This window comes from Trematomus bernacchii, unplaced genomic scaffold (genome assembly GCF_902827165.1).
Source record: "Trematomus bernacchii unplaced genomic scaffold, fTreBer1.1, whole genome shotgun sequence".
In the NCBI taxonomy this organism is placed as follows: Eukaryota; Metazoa; Chordata; class Actinopteri; order Perciformes; family Nototheniidae; genus Trematomus; species Trematomus bernacchii.
The window spans coordinates 493,392-513,107 of NW_022987739.1; the positions used below are offsets into that span (position 1 = coordinate 493,392).

A 19,716-nucleotide genomic window follows, 5' to 3' on the forward strand; every position below is an offset into this window, starting at 1 on the left:
CTTTCTGTCTCCTTCCTCCTTTCTCCCCCTTTCTGTCTCTCTCTTTCTCTCTTTCTCTGCAGCTTTGTTGGACTCTCTCCGGCTCTGAAGTGACTCTCCTGCATCTCAGCTCAACAGGAGAGCTCTTTTCAAAGCTGCACTTTCACATCTCAGAAAGAGGAGGAAATCCAACCGAGCAGGCACCATGGAGGCCATCAAGAAGAAGATGCAGATGCTGAAACTGGACAAGGAGAACGCCATCGACCGGGCGGAGCAGGCGGAGACGGACAAGAAGGCGGCGGAGGACAAATGCAAACAGGTGGGAATGAAGGAGGAGAGCAGATAGACATGGATGTGTCGGTAGTGACGTCTAAAACAACGTCAAAGTATTACAAAGATTTAAAAAATGCAGTTTTTGATCAGTAAAAAAGGAATTAAGTCACACATAAGATTCAAAGGCTTTTTTTTTCATATGTAATGTATGGCAATGCAAATCTTAAGACCCAGGCTCCTCCAATAATGCAACATAAATATATATAAGATATTAAAAAAACAATAAAATAGTGCAAGAAAATGTTGCAAGAAAGTGATGGATTGAAAAGAAATAAGAATAATTGGAGGAAGTGTTCCTTATTTGAGTTGCAAAAGATATTTGTAATAAATGGTCCATACTAAGCATACTTAAATGTTTCCTATTAGGCTGATTCTCTTTATTCAAGATAATCATCATACCAGACATACCTTTAAGGAAACTGTCTGTAAACACATTTCAAATTGATCTAAACTACATTCCTCACGGCTAATGTACTGTTTCACTTGGCTGTATCACAGCTGAAAGAAATATTTGAGGGTTTTTTTGGCCACCGCTTAGAGACTTCACGGTAAATTCAACAACTCCTAGTGACAGTATGTGAGGCGAAAACACCTCCTTAAAAGGTCAGGCGATGCTCTCAGGACAAGCTCTCGAAACCTTTTTATTTTCTATTAGATAACCACTTCAAACCGAGCATCCCAAATGTAAACACAAACTTTTAAACACCATAGTTGCTTTCTGTTCAAATTGGAATGTTTTAATCTGACAGTGAACAAAAACAACGAATAATGTAAGGTACCTGAACGTGACAATGGGTCAGTATTAATGCTGGAGGGATCAGAGAGAGTTCATCATGGTGGTTTTGGCCCCTTCAGGTGATGAGACCACCCAGGATTTTGGTCTTCAGGGGAGGAAAAAGTAGTTACATCCCTCCCTTAAGGACCCATTTGAAGAGAGTTAATGGAGCGTCTTTCTGTCTGTCTTAAAGCCTCTTTGACAGGTGCATTCATCCAACACAGGAGACAACTCACAATGATAATAAGCATGCACATGGACACACAAATGACACACACACACACACGCACACCCAGGCGTCTGTGTGTTCTCACTGATAACGGCTGTATTTTTAGACACCAGAGAGAACGACGAGTGGAATTCAGTAGGATTATCAGAAGTACTTCTCAAGAACACTGATTATTGGGAACACTTAACTTAGCCCTGTGTGTGTGTGTGTGTGTGTGTGTGTGTGTGTGTGTGTGTGTGTGTGTGTGTGTGTGTGTGTGTGTGTGTGTGTGTGTGTGTGTGTGTGTGTGTGTGTGTGTGTGAGAGAGAGAGAGGAGAGAGAGAGAGAGAGAGAGAGAGAGAGAGAGAGAGAGAGGAGAGAGAGGAGAGAGAGAGAGAGAGAGCTATGCATAGGGCAGATATTAGGCATAACCATTTAAATGTTCCTAAAACATCACAATTAGACTCCCAAATCATCAGTGCTGCTTTATCACTGCTCTGAATTCAAACACCTTGGCTTTTACGACGTCCCATCAGGCTGACTCATTAATAAAACGGAGTACAAACACATTAAAAACTAGACAGTGCATTCAGTACGCAGAGAAATCTGCCAAGGCTAATGCACTATCTCACAACGTTAATGAAATTGCCCATGTTTAAGGCCATTTATTGGGTTCTTCCGTGGCACAAGCTACACCCCTTACACCATTCTACTGATAACCCAACAGAAAGAACAAGTAACAAAAAACATAACCACCTTGGTGCAAGTAAAAGCATATTTGTTGTATCAATATGCCCTTCTTAACAAGGTTGTTAGGGTTGCTAAAAGGTTTAAAGCTTAAAACTGATCCGGGGTTTGGAGCGTTCTTTTAAAGGGGATCACCTCCTAAATTCTGAATTCCAATATGGTATTTCCATGGCCTTAGAAAGTACAGTCAATATTATTTTAACATGAGGTCAAAGCCAGAAACCACAGAAGTCTCAAAATGAATTGGAAACTGACTTCTAGGGACTGTATCAGCTCTGAAACTGAAAATGTCACGAAATAATCCTTTGGGTGCTCTGAGTGTCACTTCCCAATTCACTGTCTATGGAGGAGTTCCAGACTTTGTACTAAGTGACATCCCAAATTTGAGCTACAGCACTCTATTGTTCATGGATTCAGGTTTAGTAATGTTTTCAAAGTCAAAGTCAAAAGTCAACTTTATTGTCAATCTTTCAGTTCGTTTGTACAGACAGAGAGATCGAAAAATACCGCTTCCCACAATCCCGAATACAAAAACAAATATATATAAAAATATGTATGCAAATATGTTTTTACTTACAGTATATATAGTATACACAATCAAAAGACACATTTATAGATATGCACACATTAAGACATCAATAATTTGGAGTGTCTTGGACCATTATATGATACAATACGATATGATACAATAGACTTTATTTAGTGAGATTTTTCTATTCAAAATTAAACAGAACTGACTCAAGCAGAATAAAATACTTTTAGACTTTCAGGTCAAAGCACTTCGCAGGACATGCTCGTGCCAACTAGGGGAAAAGTGCTGATGTTAAAAACAAGACAAATCTAATATGGATAACATACCAATAGACAGTGCACTAAACTGGACTAATGGTCTCTCCCATGCAGCTGGAGGAGGAGCTGATGGACCTGCAGAAGAAGATGAAGATGACAGAGGACGAACTGGACAAATTCTCCGAGGGCCTGAAAGACGCTCAGGAGAAACTGGAACTGTCCGAGAAGACGGCTGCAGACGTGAGTGAAGGGTCACACACTTACTGTACACACATTTAACAGGGGGGTCTTTCATCTCTGTGTTTGATGCACAGTTTCAGATAGCCCAGTTGAATCTCTTCTAAGCCCCTGATAGTGGTGACAGCCAACAGCCTCTGTGCTGTGCTTGATGAAGAAACAGACACAACTAATGTTGATTCAAAGGGTTTTATCTACTTAGAAGCAGATTGGGATCTTGGTGAAACAATCCTGGTCTGAGTAAACTATTCAGTATGAGATTCAATTATAGTATTTCTGTAGCTTAACTGAACTCAATAACAAACAGAATCAGTGATCTAACTTTGAAGACTTCAGGAAATAATCAAAAATTACATAAATAGTTTTTTTTTAAATATTATTTTGTAGCAGGTATTGGCATTACACATTATCAGTTTCACTTTATGAAAAACTGCCAGTCCTATACAGTCATGATGATGCATCACCCTGTCTAATTTAATCTTAATCACAAATTTGAGTATTGACAAGAGGCTTATGCTGTAGTCGTGTTACCTGCTTTTCTTCAAACGTTGACACACACTCACGTTACCATGGTGCTGCTAAAGACCAGAGACCATTACTCCACAGCTGGACAGTCCTCAGACCCAGCTGTGTGTTCACTTTGATCCACAGAGAAGCACTTCAGAGACGGTTACATTCCTGTGCAGCCACTCCTGAAAGATGAGCACACGGATAAACTGTAACCCCCTCAACCAAACACACACACACATGCAAACAAACACACACACACACACACACGATATAATTCCAACAGTTTGTGTAAATGAAAACTTCACAGTAACAACAACAGCATGGCAGAAATATGGACATTATGGAGTGTTATTTTCCATATGATTATCACCACATCAACACTTGATGTCTGTTCAATTTAAAGTACATTTACTCAAATCCAATTTTCAGATATGTGCACTTCACCTGAGTTTTATTTGATGCTACTTCATACGTCTACTTTTCAATAGGAAATATCGTACTTTTACCTTCCACAAAATCTCCTTTCTGGTCAATACCTTGCACCTATATTACAGACAAAGCAATTCAACAATGTCAACAATAATGTCAGAGATGTGGGTGTGTTGTGCTAGTAGTGGCTAATAAACTAGCTACCAGCCAGAAGCAGAACAGGAGTGTGCTTCAGAGGTTTGGTTAACTCGCTTCTTTTTAATTCCACACCCCCAGATTTTTTTCAAATTTCTACTTTTCTGCCACAACCAACATTGCCTCAAGTAACACTTAAGGCCATTTATCAGCTCCATCTTGAGTAACAAAAGGCCTGTAGTACTCCCAAACACCTGCAAAATCAGTGTAGCGCTCCTTTAAGTAAACACTTATTGAGTGTTCTACATCAGACCCAAACTTACTCTCTATACACAAATAAAACATTTCAGTGAATGAAGCGTAACATTGTTTATGTGAATTTTCCCGTGGCAAATAAGCTGCAATCTGGAAAAAAAGATCATATTACAGATAGTTGGCAACACCGCAAACCACACTATGTACAGTATATCTCTCAGTGGTGCATATTACTGCATGCACAGACGTGTGTGATTACTTGTGTATGTGTGTGTGTCTGTGTGAGAGAGAGAGGGGGGAACTCAAATATAAACACATTCCTCATCCTGGAGTCAATTATGTCCAAGATAAGCATACTGATCATACCAGTTTAGCAGTAAAATGCCCCTTTAATGACAATATAAGAATCCAGTCATTCCATATTACCGAGCAAACCGTGCGGAGCAAAGCATCACCAGGAAAATCTCCCAGCTGCCACCAAGATGTGGAATTGTTTGAGTCTTGTGGAGGATATCCCAGGGAAATGCAGCGTTCTACTACACACAAAGAGAAAGGAAGTGTCTGACACACAGAGGGAGGCTGAGACACGCTGGATTATACTCACGCAGTGATCAAATAAACACTGAGGGGTTCGGAGAAGCCTCACATGTAAAGGGGGTCAAGCGGGCCTCTGGAAAAAGGAGTTGTGGTTTTACTGGGTGAAGCTTTTACTCTGAGGTTTTGTTAAAAATGTATATTTAGTATAACCAGAGGTGGAAGAAGAACTCGGATCGTTCTTTCTAACAAATTGTGAAAAGTAAAAGTCTTGCAAGTAAAAGTACAGAAGTATTGGTATCAAAATATAATTCAGTACCAAAAGTAAAACTACTCGTTGAGCATTATTGCTAGGGATGCTCCGATCGCCAATTTTGGGGCCGATCGCCGGAATCAGTATCGGCCGATACCGATCGCCGATCCGATCAAGTGGGCGGGGCCTAAATGGAAGATTTAAATATCACTTTAAATCTTCCATTTAAAGTGATGTTTAAAACTCAGTTAATGGGGCTCATTCACTGGAGCTTCCACAAACAACAATCAACTTAATTATTACATTCAAATTATGTATATTATTCAAGTTTACATTCACTTTGGATAATACCACGGGAGAAATTAGCGGAAGCGCTCTCTCCCTCTCTCTCTCCCCTTCTCTCTCTCTCTCTCTCTCCCCCTCTCTCCCCCTCTCTCTCCCCCTCTCTCCCTCTCCTGACAGCCCGTCAGTATCGTCTCATGCAGCTCACTGATCCAGTAATGTGTGAGGCCGACAGTGAAGAATAAACATATCTATAACGAGTTTAGCTTGTTCCAGAGGTAGATCAAATAGCTAACTCTTGTGTGTTCTGCTCCGCTCACCGCTCCGTCACAGCGGGTGGAGCTGCAGGATTTCTGCTTCACACACACGTTGCATACCGCTATTTTACTGTCTTTTTCGGACACCTTAAAATAATGCCAGACCGGGGAAGCCATTTTGGCGAGCTTGTTTTGCCGCGTGCAGAGAAAAGTGTCATGTATTTTACGTCATGCGATCGGCCCTCGCGATCGGCATGTTTAGAGAGCACCGATCGATCGGTAGAGAGTGAGTATCGGCAGATCTCGATCGGTGACCGATCGATCGGAGCATCCCTAATTATTGCCCATTCAAATATATATGAAAGGACATATTATGCAAATTTCCAGGTGTATATCAGTATGTAGTGTCTCTACATGTCTCCGTGCTTTAATGTTCAAAAAGCTCTTTATTTCTCTCATACTGCCCGTGCTGCAGCACCTATTTTCACCCTCTGTCTGAAACCAGAGCCCAGTCTGCTCTGATTGGTTAGCTGGCCGGCTCTGTTGTGATTGGACAACCACTTAGAGATGTCCAGCCCTAGCCTATGACGCACAATGTGTAGGAGCGCTAGCCTATAGAAGAAATTAGTATTACATAGTGACGAAAACTAAGGGGTCCAAATTGGAATGCTGCTGGATATCTTAAACTATAATCAGGGCCGTCCCTGGCCAACTGGAGGCCCCACGCAAAGTTATATGATGAGGCCCTCTGTTTCGCGAGCTTCGACGGGGGGACGGGGGTTAGGGTGCTAGTGGAGCCTCGCAGCGGCGATACCACACTAATTGCTCCGCATAAGCGCATAGGTGCGCCGCATTTGCGGCTCAGTTGCGGCTCCTCCCGCAAGATGAGGCACCCTCCGCGAGGGGAGGCCCCCTCCGCAAGGTGAGGCCCCACGCAGTCTGCATGATCGGCCTGTAGGGAGGGACGGCCCTGACTATAATTATATCTAATATCTAATATAATTTATATATATTTTGTATAAGCTATTAGTGTGAATCTGTAAAGTAGATAATGAAGTAGAGTAAAACAGGTTTGAACTGTTGAAATGTAGTGGAGTTGAACTGAACTATAATGGAAATACTCAGGTAAAGTACCTCAAACTGAAACTCAATACTTGAGTAAATGTACTCCGTTCCACCTCTACAGTATAACAGATTGTCAGTAAAGTCTTACACACATTTTTAAGGCTGTTCTACTCCACCTCCATGAATCCCCCCTCCACATGTCACTTATTAGAGGCAGCAGTCAAGCCATTACACATCTCAATTCACACAGAAAGCTCGGCCAGATTGCAGACCTGGAGGGGGGCTGGGAAAGCAGAACAGTGAGCCAAAGACACCGACAAGAAAGAGGTTGTGATTCGTGAAAAAAGAGTCCCTACACCAGCGCTCATAATTAGCTCAGTGTCAGTTCAAATAACCAGACAAAGAGTCTGTTTTAAAGAGTGTTAGGTCAACATATTAGCATAGAAAGCTGGAGGGGGGCACCATGTTGTTTTATTACAGGTATTGATAGCAGCGGCAACAGTTACAGTTTTTAGGGGGAAAGCGGTGCTGTGGGGGCGGGCGGGGAAAGTGGAGAGCAGGCAGGGGGGGCTGTGGTATGTGAGGAATGCAGCTAAGGCAAACAGAAAGCCCCACACTCCTCCTGTGTCTAATGAAATCAATGCTTCCAGCTTTTCCGGTGCAAGGGGCAAATCATACAGAGAGGCTTAATCAACAGATGAGATTGGTTGTGAGAGATTTGTTTCCTTCTTCACAGTGAACAGCAGGATTGCATTTGAACCTGAACTGGAGCGAGCTGAGAAAAAAAGAATTCGGCCTACTTACTCGTCCAGCCAGAATGTCCTGCTAACAATGAATGTGAAAAGAGAGGGTAAACACGGGCAGGGTCAGCAGAGAAACATGCAGCAGATTTACACCCACACAAAGAACATCATTTAGGGACAGACAGGTGGTGGATGATGTTTGTTTGCTTACTCCTGCAAGACAAACAGTCACAGTCACACAGGTCCTCAACCATAGAAACATTTATAAATATTTTAAATAATGCATGATTATTAAAGCTCACTTAGTGTTTCTAAGTAGTACTGTTTCATTGTTGAGGTAAAGACAACCAGATCCTTTCCCATTTACCTCAGAGAGGCCAATACAGGACACACTGCTTTGTTTTCAAATAATTGATCTACTTTTTCATATAGTGAGCAACATGGCTAAACCCCGCAAGTCGGGCTAACATTAATTTCTATTGCAAGAATCCCAGAATAGTGCTCAGTGAGATGATATAGGCATAATAAACCATTGTTAGTACAATAAGGGCCCTATTCTGCTCATTTTAAGGTGCATTATTGTATTGTCTTCCTCTCCTGGACATGTCTCCATGCTTTAATGATCAAAAAGCTCTTTATTTTTCTCATACTGCCTGTGCTGCAGCACCTCTTTTCACCCTCTGTCTGAAACCAGAGCCCAGTCTGCTCTGATTGGTTAGCTGGCCAGCGGTCAACCGCTTAGAGAAGTCCCACCCCTTAGCCTATCATTTACAATGTGTTGGAGCGCTAGCCAATAGAAGCGTGAGTGATGCATGGTGTTGTCACTATGTTACTGAACTAAACAAAGGAGTCCGATGGAGGCAGGTTGGGGTGAGTGAGAGATTTTAGCATTTGCAGACCATTTACATGCACCAAAACCTATATAACACACTACAGGAAAGGGAAAACCCCCAAAACAATAATAGGGCCCTATTAAATATGTTTTTAGAGTGAGGGTAAAGGAGGTTTGTTAATGTCTTGGGTAATATGCTATCTGCTTCATAACGTCATCATTATGAGTAATACAGTCCAATGAAATGTTGTTAGTTGTTCGAACACTCAAAGACACATCATATATTATGTTTTAAGCACAATGGAAACTTTAAACTTCAGTCTAAGTTTTAACTGAAAGTAATTCCTGGTTTTCAAATTTTTCTTTCGAGCAGTGATCACATCAGTCATGCGTTTTTACACACACACACACACACACACACACACACACACACACACACACACACACACTCTCGCCCCGCCCTCTCTGACCTCATCATGCCGATCACTGCTCTCCTCCTCCGGCTCTCAGTCTGGCGCTCTCCGCTCTCCTCACCGCGCAGCTTTTCTAATTCCTCCTCCTCAAAAAAAAAGTGTGTCCGGACCAAAAAACTGCAACATTCCTGAGGACTACTTTTTAAACTGCTGGTGAACGTATCATTCCTACAGAGCAGAAGAGACACTTTGGACCAACACCTGGGCAGCGTTTACTTCCTGGTTATATAACTTTTTTCTTTGCACTTGAACGACTCCTTTACATTCCAAAGACTTTGGACCAACATTTTTGTCTTTTTTTTCAGAGTTCTTAGTGTTTGACTCTAACTAGACCAAATAAGCAGGTCACTGTCGCGACTTTTTTTATATTGCACAACCCAGAAATAGTCTTAACTGCGTTTTTTCCCCTTTACGCGTAGTGTTAAATTAAGTAACCAAACAGGCAATAATGGCAGGTTTGAACTCTCTGGATGCTGTGAAGAGGAAGATTCAGAGTTTGCAGCAGCAGGCCGACGATGCAGAGGACCGGGCTCAGGTCATACAGAGAGAGCTGGACAGTGAACGCGAACTCCGGGGGAAAGTGAGACAAATACTTTTTTAAACCTCTTTTCCCTGGGTCTTAAAACCCCAGTTTCTCTCTATTATCACCTGTCAGTCTTATACAATGGTTTCAACTTCTCTATATTCACTGCTCAGGCTGTAAAAAAGACTAAAAAGTTCATGTCATTGATTCATTCGCGGGCGTGATTGTGCCACAATGCAAGGCGTTGGTCTGCGCTGAAAAAAAGTTTGGATTCCTGCAGGTCTGTTGCGCATGCGCAGTGGTGTCTGATTCACAGGCCGCTGTACTGTGAATGGTGGACCACGTAGACAGCATTGGAGCTATTGTGCAATTGAATTAATTAGACTCACCGGATTACTTCTTATGAATACATTATGTTCTTATTTAATTGTATTATACTTTAAACTACTTATTAATGAGGTTTTAGAAGCTTTTAAGAGCTGGAAACACTTAGATTAAGGGGATAATGTTGTGACCCTTTGCTCAGAAGCACTTCAGCAGAGGGGTTGTGTGCCAGCAGCTGCCTGGGTAAATGCCCAACCACCATCCTGTCTCCACCAATGAAAGGAAAATAAAAGGCATATACTTAAAAGTATGCCTACTCTGTTATTAAGGATTCAAAGGAATAGCCTGGAAATTGGGCAATTTTTAGCTAGAGCTGAAGCTATTACTTGCTTAATCGATCAACAGAAAGTGAATCAACAATTTCAAACTTTTAGGGAGTTTCTTTAAGCCATAATGTCATAGAAATACTGTTCTCAGCTTCCCAGATGTTAATATGTTCCAGTTTTTTTACACCTCCATGAAAATCAACTTGACATTATTTGGTTTTAGACTGTTGATCAAACAAAACAAGATAATTGAAGATGTCACTTTTGGCTATAGGAACTTGGAAAGTACATTTGTTTGCTATTGACTGACATTATGTAGATCAAACTTATTCTGTAGATAAATCAATTAGATCTTTAACACATTTGCTACTTTTAATAATCTTTAAAGTCATTTTAATGCCAAAATGGCAGAGAATGCTGTTTTAAGCCTCTCAAATATGGAGATTTCTTAATGTTACGCTTTATTTCATACTTAAGAGACTCTCTTTGGGATTTGAATTGACGAACAAGACATTTTTAGGCATTACATTGATCTTTGAGTGACTACAAAGGACATTTTTCACTATTTTCTCACATTTGTTTGACCAGAAAAATATTTGACAGATTAATTTATAATGAAAATAGCGTTGTAGACCCACTTCCATGCGTTTTGGATTCAACAGTACAGTAGCAGAAGCAGTAGAACAATTCAGGTTGTAGTTAGCACACAAAAATGTGGTTTCTCGACACGGGGATGTTTTGAAAATGACTCATACAGTACTTATTCACCCATGTCTGTCACCTGCCTCTCTCTTGACTCAGCCCACTTCCGAGGATTGTAGCCACACACAGAAAAGGTGTGGAGTTTCAATTGGAGAAAAAAAATGCTTAGCAGCACAGTTAGGTAACAGTCTTGACTTGTTTCATGTGCTGCTTTATGGCATTCGGAGCCATATCCTTTTGCATAGGAGCCGGTTAATGACAGGACAAGAGGAGAGATTGAAGGAGAGTGGGAGGGGAAGGTGTGGCTGTAAAGATATGGAGCTGAGATGATGAAAGGAGCTGGTGTGCTGTAGGATTTACCCCTTTTGTTACAGACTGCCTATTAGGTAACATGGTCATTTGACAATAGGGCGTTTGGTCATCTTGTGGGTAATGGTTCTATATATGAACCTATATATACACATCAGTGACGGCAGTAATCATTATTTATAGTAATTACAGTGTTTAAATTCAAGGGCATAGTTTTCTTATGGTCAATTCATGTTGGGACCTACCTTAACTCTATCATTAGGCGCATTCACACTGCAGTACTTTTCCCTCAAAGGTTCATGAGAACTTAGTTCATGAGAACTCTTTAGTTCTGATTAACTAAGTACAGATCGCGTTCACACCGGAATAAGTTCCCGGGGAAGGCAAATGAGCCGCTGACGTCACTTCTTCTTCTTCTGCTTTGGGTTTACTGGCAGGCCGCAAACAACTTCACGGCGTATAATGCCACCCGAAGTCCCCGGAGTTGGGGACTGGCTTCAGTAGAAGCTGCTGGGACTCCCAGCAGCTTCTACTGAAGCCTTCCGAGTAAATCGCCAGAACGCCGACACCTCCTCATCTCCACCGCTCCCATGTTTTCTTTTGTGTTGCCATAAGTTAGTCTCTCTGCGTTTGTGCGCTGGGCTAATGCTAATGCTAATAATGCTAATGCGAGGATAATAAAATGGCGGCTTCACAAAACTTTTTCGGAGTTTTACGGGGCGTGGTTTGCAATCCGCCCAGCCAATCAGAAATAGGAACCTTTTTCTCCCACGAAAGTACCTGCTCTGTAGCAGGGACGGAAAAGGGGGTAAAAGGTTCTCATTAACTCATTTTAGTTCCGACTCTTTTTGGTGTGAACGCGACATTTCGGAACTAAAGTGGGAAAAGTACTGCGGTGTGAACGCGGCTATTAAGTATTGGGATGTTGTCTTTGTTTGGTAGATGCTTTCTCAAGGGTTGGTTTTATTGGTCTTTTTGGTTTTAATGAACCAAAATGTCTTTATTTGATTCATGCTGACGACCTTCTTGCATCAAACTTAAGCACACATCTCTGGTAACACATGTTTTAAAGCTGTCCTTTTGCATTATTATTTGTGTCAATTCAATCAACTTATTGCTTAGTTGGCAACGGAGGAGCCAGCTGGTTTTCACACATTGAATGTCTTGTAAATGTTTGTTTTGTTTAGCGAAATCTTCAACTTGCGGGACTACTTCTAAATGGAAAGCATAGTAAATGTGAATAATAAACAGATTTCTGGTAGTGCATTTTAACATTTCATCTTTTGGGATAGAGAGGCTGTCATCTACTATCAATTTCTGATGTAAAATTAGGCTTTTATGTGTTTCCAACCAAATGCAAGAGTGATATACTGCTAAAGAGCCAGATGTGGTGACAAGAACACTTTTTATAAGGACGACTTGACGATTCAGATGTGGATTTTTAGAGATATTACGGTAACTGTAAACACTTAACACCGTAATAAATGTTTATGAGCAGATATAAAGACACTTTTACCATAAATCCACAGTTCATATCGCCTAGTTACAGCTGTGTTGAATATATTAGTTCCAGTAATTGAATGAATGTGTTGACAAATAGATAAATTAACACTTAGATAGCGCCCATATCAGCTACTACGTTAGAGTATGTGTAAAACAACTTGTTTACAATGCTTGTAAATAAATAGGAGGGTAGTAAGACTTTGTATTTTGGAAAAAGTGTTTCCATTTCAGCCTTAAAGTGTAAAAGCAGGTTCAGCTTTCACACTTCTCACTCCATTCAAAGTGAAACAGAGCGTTTGTGTGGCGAGGCTGCTGTGGTCCCAGATGTGAATAATTAGGGCAACCTGCAGTTATTCCTTGGCACAAAAACCCTTTTCATCAGAGCACAGGGAGATCAAAACACGCTCGCTGAGTGTTAAGGTAATGAATCATTGTTTGAAAATCTGGAGGCAAGGAAGAAAAAAACGACTTGGCCACATATCATACTGAAGAATAAAAGAAATGTAATTGCCTCGTGTTATTTCATCGTGGTTTTTTGACGCCTCTGGAGACGTTACTCAATAATGCTTTAAGGCTCTGTCAGATTACAGAAGAGACATTGTGTGAAAACGCTCTTTTGACCTGCTTAGATGTGTTTTATTTACGGATGTTAATCTCAATGAACTGTTCATTCTTCATAGTGTTTACAGCAGCTGCTTGTTTGAGTTGAAGGTCAGACTGAAGACGAAGATTTGTTCTTCATTCATGACCCTGAGAGCTGTGTGAGCAACACAGATAAACTAGACTGGCTGCTTTTTATATCATGGAAGCAAATGTGTGAAGGTTGATATTGTTATTGACACATTTCATTATGTATTCAGGGTTCCCATACCTTCTTAAACATCAAATGTACAGACCTTTCATGGACTTTTCAGACCAATTTTTACAAAAATGTATAAATTCAGGCATTTTCAATTCCCCAAGTCTATGAATTTATATTTTGAAGTCCTTCATTTTCTCCTCATCATTCACAAACTCTCATGCATTTAAAGGACCTGTCAGAACCATGTTTTTTATACTGAGATAAAATAATGACGTGGCTAATTTCAGAACAGTCAATTGTATTTCCCGTCACTTCTTGCCATAAAGTTTAAACTCACCAAAATCTAAAGACAGATAAAAGTGGAAGTGGGACTCCAAATCCTATTATTACCACCATATATATATATATATATACACACACACACACACACACACACACACACACACACACACACACACACACACACACACACACACACACACACACACACACACACCCAGGCTGCCCCTCCCAGGATGTCGTCTGCCGACTCTGGCCCAGCACTTCCTGTGTTTCTACTCCCAACACTTCCTGTCCCTGAGCTCCAGCCCTGATCAACAGGAAGATTAGTGTGTGTGTGTGTGTGTGTGGACCAAGAGTACATGGATTCCAGTTAGTGGCACACAATTTCCGTACAAGTTTAATACTAAAACCCATCTTAAAGCCCTGTAACCTACTGATTTCAAACCATACCTAATTATATGTCGTTTTTTATTTTAATATCTACTGTTACGTAATGGCATGAACATTGGATTTTCTAGATATGCATTACAACAGTTCTCATTTAATAATTAGGGCTGCAACATACAGTGATTTCTTTAATTGATTATTCTGCTAATTGTTTTCTAGATGAATCAATAAATAGTTTATTAAAATAAAAAGTCCAAGGTGATTTCTTTAAATGGCTTGTTTCATACCCCCCAAAAACCAAAGATATTGACTTGAATATGTTATAAAATAAAGCTTAAAATCTCCATATTTAATGGACTGAAATCTTGAATTTTCTGACATTTTTGGATGGAAAATGACTTTGCAGTGAGTTGATTTTCCAAATATTATTCCTTGCAGCTCTATTCTATACCACTTACACCACATATTGAAAGCTAATAATAGGAAGTCATTTAGAAATACTTCTCTCAGCTCAACAGTTTGTCAGAATCAGCGAGAGGTTTCATCTCTTTGCTGCTTATTGTGGTCCAATGGCTTGAGGGTTTTCTGATGGGCCTCTTGCCGTCTTTGGAAAGATTGACTTCCTGGTTAGAGTGTTTTCTTTGGACCTTCTTCCTGGGAAGAGCCCAACTTTCCAAATATAACTGCCACATGTTGAGACGTTTTTGGCAGTCGCTGTCGGCATTCTGGAGAAAACTCCCATGTTAGCGGTTTGTGGAAGTTGTGGTTTCGCTTTTATGCAGGCCAAAGATGCGGGTTGGTGCTAAATTAGCTATAATGTCATTTAGCAGATTAAGAGTGTAGAAATGATGCAGATATATTTTCTCTATGGATGCATGTAAGGCTTGGTGATGACATTGTTGGTGTTGTTTTTGTCATCTGTTGGCGTGTTAGCACTGCAGATAAATGTTTATATGGTACTTTAATGCTAAATGAATACCATTTCCATTATTGTTTAAGGCTGAAAGAACCAAATAAAGAGTTTTATTTAATAAAACCGCTTCTAGGATTGCTAGTTGGATTACATAATTGGATGCCATTTTTCCAGAAATGTAACGTATATGCAAGAAGGACAACTGTCTTCACAATTTTGTCATAACTATGAATTCCTGAAGGGCAATTTTTCACGTTGCAATGACTCTCTTTTCCGGATAAGTCACTTGAGTATGCAGCAGAGCCTGAACGACAGACTTAGCTGCTCATGACCTGTCCTTTTTTTGCACAGAGAGATCTCATTGTGATGCTTGTCTGGAAGTTTAATGACCTTCTTTTTCATATCACGCCTCATGACAGGCTGCCTTATACATTGAGTGCAGCTCTCTTTGCATGCCAGATCTTCGTGGGAAAAGATTACACACTCACAGACACACGCTTGCATTGAGAGTAGTGTTAGCAGCAGTGTCAGGAATAACTTCCCCTGAACCCCATCAGCATTGTGCAGCTCATTAGCCCACTGCCCTGGAATCAGCCAATAATTAGGTTCCTCTTTCGTCCTTGATCTTGTCTCTAATGCACTCAGGTATTTCTTAAGTCACTCCCTGTAGAGCTGTGCTGTATCTGGAAGTCAGATGTTAGACTGTTTACTAAGTACACAGCCGTGAAAGTGATGGAAAGATTATTCGAACATGATGTAGTTTGTGTTAGGGCTGCACGATTTGGGGAAATAATCTAATTGCGATTTTTCTGACAGATATTGCGATTTCGATTTGCGATTTTGTTTTTAAGCGACCCAACGGAAGTTTATTGTAAAATGCGGCCATATCTCCGGCTAGGAAGGTCGTATCAACGTGCTCCCGTCTCTAGCACCCCCGCAGCCCGAGCTACGAGTGAAAGAACTAAACTTACATGAAGCTTCCGTTGGGTTGCTTTAAAGTCAAGCTTCAGTTTAAGACTCACCCTGTAATAGATGTAGAACATGTGATGGAGCATTACTAACCTGACTCAGATGCTTTGTTTCACCAAACCATCTAGGAAAGCTCCATTGGAAGCCATTTGGAAAAGGGCAGGCACTTTAAAAAATACTTGGCAGGTGATTGGATCAATCTGTCTATCACCTTCTATCATGGGCCACTTCTGATTGGTTAACAATGGCTGGAACATTTGGAGCACAGCACTTCTGATTGGTGTGGATGACTGACACACAAGACATTCTTTTTTTTTTTTTTTTAAAGAAATCGCAGGCTTTGCGATTTTTTTAATTGCATAATTTCAAATTGCGATTTCGATTTAAAATCGATTAATCGTTCAGCCCTAGTTTGTGTCACTTTTTAATGCTGCTTAGAATAACCGGCCTCACTGACTGTTAGAGGAACAAGCTCACTTCCTTCTTGCCGCTCGATCGATACCACTCACACGTCTGTATGTTAAATGTGAAGATTCATTCAACAGCTGTTAGATTAGCAGAAAGACTTGAAACAGCTAGTCTAGTTCTGTCTAGAACTTTTTTTTTTAAACTCTGCGTACAGTACCAGTCACAAATTCACCAGTTTACCTCGTTTGTTCTATTCAAAAGTGTAAAGCAATTCAATTTGATATCACAGAGTCTTGTTACTGTGCGTTTGCCAGGCAATTAGTTGAGAATATAAGGCCTAGTCCACATGTACGCTGGGATTTGTTCGAATTATTTAGAAAAATCCCTTCCACACAACCACTGTTTATGAAAAATCTCTGCCCAAATGAAAATGCACAGTTGGAGCGCTGAAAAGGCCAAAAGTTAGGTTGGACCCCAATCAAATAAAGTGTTGGATATAACCATGTAGTATTCTGATGCCTCTGTTCCTCAATATAGTGGAACAGTAAATGTACAATAATTGGTAAGCTTGCATGTTTAGAAAACGTCTACTTATAAAGTTTGAACCAGCACTATTTTGGCCATGTCCTCTGTTTGCATGGCCTCACTTTTTGACACCTTACAAAATAACACATGTGCACACTTTTAATGTTACAAGCCAAAAAATGTACCCATCGACACTGAAAACTTGACTCAAAAGCTGTCTTCTCAGTCACTTAAAACCCCTTGTGGGTGTGGAGAAAAAACCTAAACACATAGAAAAAGCAACATTTTTAAAATGCCAATGTAGGTGTCGACTGGGCCTGAGGGGGAAAACCCACTAAAGCTGTTACAGTGCAGTGTTGGTATGGATGACTACAACAAGTGAGTTGCTTTTAGAGGTGCAGGTAGGTGGATTTAGCTACTTCCGGAAAAAGCTAAGCTAGCTGTTTGTGTTTGTGCTAAGCTAACCACATGCTGGATGTAGATGGGTATGAACTGTACCGAAAGAGAGTTGCATTGATCTCCTGAAAGCAAATTCCCCAAAATGTCAAACTTCTTTTGAATATTACAATGAACGTGCTTTAGCAAGGCTCTATCTAGTCAAAGGGAGCTGTAGTCAGCATTTCCTGACTTACTGTGTGTGTGTGTGTGTGTGTGTGTGTGGTGTGTGTGTGTGTGTGTGTGTGTGTGTGTGTGTGTGTGTGTGTGTGTGTGTGTGTGTGTGTGTGTGTGTGTGTGTGTGTGTGTGTGTGTGTGTGTATGTGTGTGTGTGTGTGTGTGTGTGTGTGTGTGTGTGTGTGTGTGTGTGTGTGTGTGTGTGTGTGTGTGTGTGTGTGTGTGTGTGTGTGTGTGTGTGTGTGTGTGTGTGTGTGTGTGTGTGTGTGTGTGTGTGTGTGTGTGTGTGTGTGTGTGTGTGTGTGTGTGTGTGTGTGTGTGTGTGTGTGTGTGTGTGTGGCCTCAATCTTCCTGATACTCCACAAACATTCTCCATAGTTTGTTTTACCATATAAGGCGGTGTGCGTCCCTGGCAGCCGGAGAATGCAAAGCGGTTGCTAAAGGAAGGGGCATGGCCACGAGACGGAGAGAAAACCGGCTCTGAAAGAAAGAACAATCAAAGGGGGGAAATGAAAGGATGTCGGGCAGCACACTTCCTGTCACTTCTTTTTAAGATCCTCTTTTGTAAAGTCACATTAACGTCTATTCTGAGAGTATGTTAGGCTTGTCATAAGACTATAGTTCTTGTGACCTTTACCTGAACATTGCCGCCTGTTATCTTTGTGGCTATCTCTGAATACTCAAAGAGTTTGTGTTTGTGTGCTTTAAGCTTTGGTTAAATTATGAAATGAAACTGCAGAAGGGAATGTACTTTCAAACATTATCTTCAGGACTTACAGGAAAAGCTTCTCTGGTCATGGCTGAGTGAATTAGAGGCGTGAGAGTGTGTACTTTCTGCTTTCTTACTTTACACAAGGCTATATCTGTCTGAAAGGGGATTCCCCCCATCTGTGATTGTGAACATTTGATAACAGAAAGCACCCCAGGTTGCACACATTTGAAGATGTTACCAGCATTGTGTGGCGTTAGGGAAGACTTTGGTTTGTGTGTTACTTGACGACACGCATTACACGTGCGGGAAACCTGCCTGGTTGCTAGCTGCTGATGTTTGTTTTAGAGCAGCAGAGATTGACAGAGTGACTGTTTGCATGTTTTTGTGTGTCTGCAAGTGCATCTCCAGCGTTTGATGTGCCTGTGTGGCTCACCTAACGCTCATGAATAGCATGTTTGTTTGTGCGCAGACTGAATCCTTCACACTGCATTGCTTCACTCCGGACTCAGGGAGTTACAATGCCTGTTATTTCAGGCTCTGATTGAATTCTGTTTGCCGTTTCTCAACAGCGACATGAAGTGTTGACATTGCTGATGAGATTTCAAGATGTTTGACCGATTTATGGCTTTTCATTCATTCCGTGTTAAGTTTGGTTTTTCCTCCTATCAAGTGCTGGTTGTTTTAAGGCATGTCAACGCTAGTTTGCAGACATTTCCTGTCTCATATCAGCGGCCTCCCCCTGTGGGTGCAGCAGGGCAGGACCTGGGAGAGGACAGAAAAAGAAGGAGAGGTGGAAAGACTGAGTGGCTAGTCAGCAGTCTAGGGTGACATGGAGAAATTAAAATAGGGGCCTGTGCCAACAAGAAGGAAACCATGCTTTCATTTCCTGAAATATGGAGTCTATGACAGAATGGAAGTGTATCGAGGTCTATTTATTCCCAGCTCAAACAGACTTAATAACGTTTCCGTTCTTTCTGAGCTCTTCTCTCCACAGTGTTACCTTTCCTCCTCACTGCCCATCCTTTCTTTTTACTTCTCTTAATGATTTTATCTCGCCAAGATCATATCATCAGCATGACTCCACATACCTGTAGGCTGAAGTGCAGACTCTTTGACTGGCAGCCTGACTCCTGGCTAATGAGTCACTGACCTACAAGCTGCTGCTGCCCTGCGACTGAGCACAGAAAAGCGTCTGTTTGTCTAAGAAATCCCCAGCTGCTTCACTTGAGTAACACAGGGAGTAAACTTGTGTGAGTACTCAGGGTTTGAATGAATAATGCAGCTTTGTATAGCAGTTTAAAAGTGCAGTGATGTGCTGAGCAGACTGGTGGTTGTAAACTTTTTAACAGTGGACGCTCTCTTTGTGAAACAGACTTGGACTAGTTTCCAGATTGAAAGCGGCTCCCTAGGAGGATCAACTGTGTGTCCAGCAGAGAGGAAATGCCTGTGTAGTTGTCTGTTTGCTTTCTTTTTCCTCTCTCAGCCTTTTGTTTACAAAGGGCAGATGAGAAGAATCCCATTCGTCCACCCTGCTTGGCCCAGCTCTGCATTCACAGTCACCGGAAATGAAGTCTTTGTAAACG

At 41.2% G+C, this 19,716-nt stretch overlaps 2 protein-coding genes across 5 annotated transcripts in view; one reads left to right on the forward strand and one right to left on the reverse strand.

Annotated features, from left to right (window-relative positions):
* Positions 1-19,716, reverse strand: part of LOC117496148 (NLR family CARD domain-containing protein 3-like) — a gene marked incomplete at its 3' end in the record, with an annotated part of 682,747 nt that overhangs the window by 472,009 nt on the left and 191,022 nt on the right. The window lies entirely within an intron of this gene.
* tpm4a (tropomyosin 4a) overlaps positions 1-19,716 on the forward strand; it is a 27,979-nt gene continuing 8,263 nt past the window's right edge. Inside the window, exons 1-2 of one of the 4 annotated variants that reach the window (XM_034147061.1) lie at positions 1-298; positions 2,946-3,071. In XM_034147061.1, the coding sequence (XP_034002952.1) occupies positions 185-298; positions 2,946-3,071 (240 nt within the window). In that variant the 5' untranslated portion in view covers positions 1-184. Of the gene's footprint in view, positions 299-2,945; positions 3,072-8,850; positions 9,417-19,716 lie in introns of those variants that run through there. The other 3 variants (XM_034147060.1, XM_034147063.1, XM_034147062.1) reach the window with 3 other exon arrangements.